This window comes from Myotis davidii, unplaced genomic scaffold (assembly GCF_000327345.1).
Source record: "Myotis davidii unplaced genomic scaffold, ASM32734v1 scaffold46, whole genome shotgun sequence".
In the NCBI taxonomy this organism is placed as follows: Eukaryota; Metazoa; Chordata; class Mammalia; order Chiroptera; family Vespertilionidae; genus Myotis; species Myotis davidii.
Window position 1 is genome coordinate 5,910,507 of NW_006383006.1, and position 6,575 is coordinate 5,917,081.

At 46.0% G+C, this 6,575-nt stretch overlaps 1 protein-coding gene and 1 pseudogene across 1 annotated transcript in view; both read left to right on the top strand.

Annotated features, from left to right (window-relative positions):
• Window positions 1-2,079: 2,079 nt before the first annotated feature.
• Window positions 2,080-3,378, top strand: LOC102761092 (annotated as a pseudogene).
• Window positions 3,379-6,446: 3,068 nt separating this feature from the next.
• SRP14 (signal recognition particle 14kDa) overlaps window positions 6,447-6,575 on the top strand; it is a 3,974-nt gene continuing 3,845 nt past the window's right edge. The window contains exon 1 of the mRNA XM_015557619.1: window positions 6,447-6,568. Within this exon, the coding sequence (XP_015413105.1) occupies window positions 6,521-6,568 (48 nt within the window). The 5' untranslated portion in view covers window positions 6,447-6,520. The remainder of the gene's footprint in view (window positions 6,569-6,575) is intronic.

Below are 6,575 nucleotides of genomic sequence, written 5' to 3' on the forward strand. Positions count from 1 at the left end.
TTTGTCTCAGTGTCCTGGTAACTGCTGCAAGCACCTCTGAGGGAAAGCCGCCCTCAAGATCGCCCGCTGCCAGACAGTCTAGTTTCTCCCCGTATCAGTCCTGGGTCCCCAGAGACTTCCCGGAACCAGAGTTCAGAGCCGTCGGGAGCTTGTGACTCCCTCCGGATTCAAAAAGACAGCCGCGTCCTCAGGTGCCAGACCCTTTCCGCGCGCGCAAGCCTCCTACCTCTGCACTTTACTTCCACAGCTCCTCTGGCTCTCAGTGTGCTTTTCTTTCCTTCTACTTGTAGAATTTACACTCAGCCAGCCTTCCTGTAGTTCTGGATGATGTCCGTTTTGTGTTTTTGATGTATTATTCAATTGTTGTGGGAGGCAGCAATTTCCCGGTATTTATCTATGCCGCCATCTTAGTTTCTCCTAAATAAACTTCTTTAAATGTAAAATGAGTCAACTTGAAGAAAAATATTAACTAATAATACAGGTGGTATTAGATAAGTAAAAATCAAGAAGACAGTATCTTTGCCCGATCAGTGTGGCCCAGTGGTTGAGCAACGACCTATGAACTAGGAGGTCACAGTTCTGATTCCCCATCAGGGCATGTTCGGGAGTTGCAGGTTCAATTCCCAGTAAGGGGTATGCAGGAGGCAGTCAATTGATGTTTCTATCTCTCTATCTCTCTCCTTTTCTCTCATTAAAATCAAGAAAAATATATTTTAAAAAGGAAAAAAGAAGGTGGTATCCAAATGACAGGAGGGGACTGGTCTATAAATAATAACACTGTTTATTGGGAATTCATTATGTGCCAGCCCCAGTGCTATGGTGTCCACAGTAGCATTGTTCAGTAGAATCTGTGATGACAGAAATACTCTATTTCTGTATTAGCCAAGATACATGTGGTTATTGAATCTCTGAAATGTGGCTAGTGGGACTAAAGAATTGAATTTTTTCTTTTATTTAATTTTAATTATTTAAACGTAAGTATCCATATTTACTATGTTAGAGCATGCCTAAGAGTCTCAATTATAGCATTTTGTAAAATCTTTATAACATCTGTGAAGTATTATCGCCATTTTGCTGATAAAGAGATTTAAACCTTCAGAAATTGTCTAAGCAGTGGTTCTCAACCTTCTGGCCCTTTAAATACAGTTCCTCATGTTGTGACCCAACCATAAAATTATTTTCATTGCTACTTCATAACTGTAATGTTGCTACTGTTATGAATCATAATGTAAATATATGATATGCAGGATGGTCTTAGGCGACCCTGTGAAAGGGTCGTTTGACCACCAAAGGGGTCGTGACCCACAGGTTGAGAACCGCTGATTTAGGCCAACCCTTAGATCCCACAAGCACTGCAACTGGTTCCACTTAAATTCATGACCATGAATATCAAGCTGGCTCTGATGTTCTCTGGCAATCTGATACCACATCTCGAATATGTTTGTTCTCTGAGGGTTTCATGGTTTCTTTCAAATGTTCAACACCCTCTGCCCACTTCTCATTCTAAGCTGATGACCTTTTGTAGCAGACCTCTGCTGGGTTTTGGTTTTCCAGGATCTGAAGCTATTTGTAATCTCCCATTGTGTGATTTTTGATGAAAGGCAAAGAAAATAAAAGGGTCAGAGGGGTTACCCTCTATCTGCCCTCAGGACTTAGATGTTGGCCAATCTGGGACTCCCAACAAGGACTCTGACTTCTAGAAATTCCAAAGCCTACGGCTCGTTAGAGATTATTCCTAGTGGTGGTCATGGCAGAGTGGTCCTGTGCTGGTAGCCCCATAGGAGGGGTTTTCACCAGACTGTTCCAGTCTTTGCCAGTCCCGTGGCATATGAAAATGACTCTCCAAATTTTTTTATAGTGTTTACCGCACCACCGAGCTCCAAACTTGTATATTCAGCTGCTTGCTTGATAGTTCCACTTACACATGTCATAAGCATCTCAGATATTACTTCACTAAAACAAAAACTCTTCATCTTTTTTACAAAACTTTTTACTTCCTGGGAGAGCCAAGGTTGGGAGAAGAATGGAGCATCTGAGCAGCACCTCCAGCCTCCTCTCTTCTCCCCGCACCGCACTCTCATGACCTACCTGCCTGCCGCCTACTTGTCCCCCAAAACATCTTCCACCTCAGGGAGTTCCCACTTGAACAAAGGCATCTAGGAGGTGTACACGTCCCTGCCTCAGGGTGATGTGTATGTCCGGACTGATGATACTGGAGAAGGCCTGCGATGCGAGACCCTGACCTTGGACAGTGAGCCCAAGTGCACAGAAGAGTTGCCTGCGTAGAATTTTTTTAAAAGTATATTTTACTGATTTTTTACAGAGAGGAAGAGAGAGGGATAGAGAGTTAGAAACATCGATCAGCTGCCTCCTGCACACCCCCTACTGGGGATGTGCCTGCAACCAAGGTACATGCCCTTGACCAGAATCGAACCTTGGACCCTTCAGTCTGCAGGCTGACGCTCTATCCACTGAGCCGAACTGGTCAGGGCGCCCGAGTAGAATTTTGATGGCTCTAGTACTTTACAGTCTGAAGACTCCAACAGTGATATGTATCTTGTCCCTGCTGCCATGTTTCAGGACCCTTTCCACAAGGATCCCAACAAGCTGTGTTCTGTGAAGTCTTCAAGTACAAATGAAAGCCTGCAGAGACCAATTTAGGCATAACTGTAAAGGGATAATTGACATAGTGAGTAATCAGCACTCCTGGTTTGGAATGAAGCAGGAATATACCCCTTTGGTTGACTTTCCAATGGCTTCCTTGGGCCCCAGGGACCATACTACTGTGGCGTGGGAGCAGACAGAGCCTATGGCAGGGATATTGTGGAGGTTCACTACCCAGCCTGCTCATACACTGGCATCAAGACCAAGGGGCCAAAGGTTGAGGTCATGCCCACCCAGTGGGAATCCCAGGTAGGACTCTGTGATGGAATCTTGCACTAAGAGTGTGAAGATTTGCAGTGATAGCAACCTTTGATCCTAAGCCCATTCCTGGGAACTGGAATGGTGTGGACAGCCAGGCCAACTTCAGCACCAAGGTCATGAGAGAGGAAAACGGTCTGAAGTACATTGAGGAGTCCTTCCAGAGGCTGAGCAAGCAACACCAGGACCTCATCGGAGCCTATGATCCCAAGCGGGGCGAGACAATGCCTGGAACCTAAAAGGATTCAAAGAAACCTCCAACATCAACTGATTTTTTGCTGGTGTGGCCCACTGTAGCACTAGCATCTGCATTCCCGGGCTGTGGGCCAGGAGGAGAAGGGTTACTTTGAAGACAGGCACCCCTTTTCGGGGGTGACAGGAGCCCTCATCTGCATGGGTCTTCTCAACGAAACTGGCGATGAGCCCTTCCAGTACAAAGACCAAATGGGCTAGACTTGCAGCCATCAAACCCCTTCTAATTAATTCTTCATCCGGCTCCCACTCTTGCCTCCCTCTCAATTGTTATAATAGTTGTAACTCAAAGGGTGGAATATCAAAGCCTTTTTTTTAAAGGCCTTTTTTTTGTTCTTCATGAAAACAAAAGCATTGTGCACCTATGGATGAGGACAGTGGGTGGGGAGTGAGGGCGGAGGGTGGGGTGGGAACTGGAAGGAGGGGAGTTATGGGGGGGAAAAAGATGAACAAATGTAATAATCTGAACAATAAAGATTTAATTTAAAAAAATAAATAAATAGGAAAAGAAAAAGAAAGCAAAAGCAAAAGCTTTTTACTTCCTAAGTCTTTCTTATCTTAGCAAATGGCACCACCATCCATCCAGTTGTTCAAATAAAAAACCTATGAGACAGCCCTGATTTCTCTTTTCCTCTTAATGCTCATGTCCAATTGAATGACAGTCCTGTTGACTTTACAGTGTCTTCACTTAAGGTTGTCTGTAGGTTCTGCAACTTTAAGCAAAATGACCTGTAATGAAAACAATTTTACCATAGGCTAATTTATATAAACAAGAGTTAAGTTCCCAGGGCATGTCATCAACATAATGAAACGATGTTGAACAACATAAAGTTAATTGAGGACCTGCTGTATAATCTGATTCCAAGTGTACTAGCACCTGGACTTTTGCAATAACTTCTGTGGTAGCCTCCCCCTGCCCGATACCCAGAACTTGTGAATATGTTACCCTAACATGTTTAAAGGATTTTGCAGAAGTGATTAAATTAAGGATCTTGAGATAGGGCGGTTATTCTGGATCATCCAGGTGTGTCCAATGGAACCATAAGGTTCTCATAAGAGGGAGACAGGAGGATCAGAGTCAGTAAGCGGAGATGTAATAATCAAACCAAGAGGTTGAAATGATGTAAGGAAGAGGCCATGAGTCAAGGAATGCAGGTGACTTCTAGAAAGATAAGAAAACAGATTTCCCCTGAAGCTTCCAGATGGAATGCAGCCCTACAGACACATTGATGTGAGAAGCCTGACCTCCAGATCTGGAAAAGAATAAATTCACCCTGGCCAGCATTGCTCAGTGGTTGGAGCATCAGCCCAACCACCAAAGGGTCGAGGGTTCGATTCCCAGTTGAGGACACGTACCTGGGTTGCGGGAGGCAACCAGTTGATGTGTCTGTCTCACAGAGATGTTTTTCTCTCTTCCTCTCTTCCTCTCTCCCTCTTCCTATTTCGCTCCCTCTCCCCTTCCCTCCTTCCTTTCCATTCTCTCCAGGAGCAATGGAGAAAATAGCCTCTGGTGAGGATTAACAAAAAAAAAAGAAATTCCTGTTGTTTTAAGCATCTAAGTTTGTGGTAAAGGAAGCTAATACAGTCCTCTAGTGCAGTGGTTCTCAACCTTGGCTGCACATTAGAATCACCTGGGAATCTTTTTAAAATCCTGATTTCTGGGCCTCATCAACCGGAAATTCTGTTTGTTATGGGGTGGGGCCACAACATTAGTAACAAAGAAACAGAATTTCCGGAGGATGAGGCCCAGAAATCAGGATTTTTAAAAAGATTCCTAGGTGATTCTAATGTGCAGCCAAGGTCAAGAACCACTGCTCTAGTAAGACTCCCTGTTCCCTGCCTTGTCTCTCTGTTAACATTCTCCACGCCGCAGAAAGGGAGATCTTTTAAAAATGTAAGTTAGATGGTCACTATCCTGTTTAAAGCTTAACAAGAAACTTCTCTTTGTATCTGGAACAAAATCCAAACTTACCAGGGCCATAGGCCCTCCACGACTACCTCTCCAAGCTCTCCACCCTCCTTCACTCTCCTTCCGAATGCCCTCTCCATTCCCACCCCACCCCAGCCTTGTGGAAACAGGGCGACCTGCTTCGCTTTGGTGACTTTGTCCTACCCACTGCCCGTTGTCTGAGACGTTCTGTCCCCATTCCGCTCAGTTCCCGGGGATTTCCCTGACCCAACCTAAGGAGTGCCCTCTGATTCTCGGCTGTATCACCCTGTTGACTTGTGTCCGCAGCGCTTACCATTTTCTGAAGCTGTACCTCTTACTTGTTTTATTGTGTGTTTCTTCACTACTCTTTTAATCCAAGCTCCAGGAAGCTGGGAATTTAGCTCGTCTTGTTCTGTTGTATCCCCAACTCCTGCAGCAGGGCCGAGCCCAGGCCTACGAGGCTCAGCGAAAACCCACCGCACGTGGAGTGCTGACTTCAGGCCAAGGACCTAGGGCTCACGTTGGCTCCTGGCATCGCAGGGCCTCCGACGCGGGTCTCTTGATCGAATCCAGAGGTAAAACCAAGGCCGGGCTCCAGTCCTTCTTGCTAGAGGTCCTTTAAGGCCACCCGGCCTGGTCGGAGAAGAGGGGGTGTTCAGAGACTTGCCATGGCAATTTAGAATAATAATGATAATGAAAATAACAGTAACAGCCAACATTTATCCAGAACTTTCTCTGTGCCAGGCACTGTTCTAGGTGTTTAATAGAAATTCACTTATTCTTCACAACCAGTGAAGTGTACACTATTATTATCCTGATGGCAGCGGTTCTCAACCTGTGGGCCACGGAACGACCCTTTCACCGGGGTCGCCTAAGACCATCGGAAAACACATATATAATTACATATTGTTTTTGTGATTATTCACTATGCTTTATGTATGTTCAATCTGTAACAATGAAAATACATCCTGCATATCAGATATTTACATGACGATTCATAACAGTAGCAAAACTACAGTTATGAAGTAGCAACGAAAATAATGTTATGGTTGGGGGTCACCACAACATGAGGAACTGTATTAAAGGGTCGCGGCATTAGGAAGGTTGAGAACCACTGCCTTATGGTAAGGATGGGGAACCGAGGCACTGCCCTGTTAGGTAGAAACTGTAGGTTTCTATGAAGTCTTTCTTTCGCGCTCCCCCTCCCTCGGCTCTAACTGGGGAGAGCGGACTTCTCGCCAGTAAATCCCCGGCGGCCCAAAGGCGGGGGCCGGACGGGGGCGTCCCAGAGCGCAGGCGCGGGCAGCAGGGGCGGGAGAGGGCGGAGGCCGGGATTGGTGGGATAGAGTTGCCATCGAGAAGCGGAAGTCCCCACCCAGCCTGGCAGGAACTTCAACTTCCGATTGCTTGGGTCTTATGTGGCCTGAGTGGGGCCCGCAGAGCCGGGATGGTTCTCTTGGAGGAGGGGCAT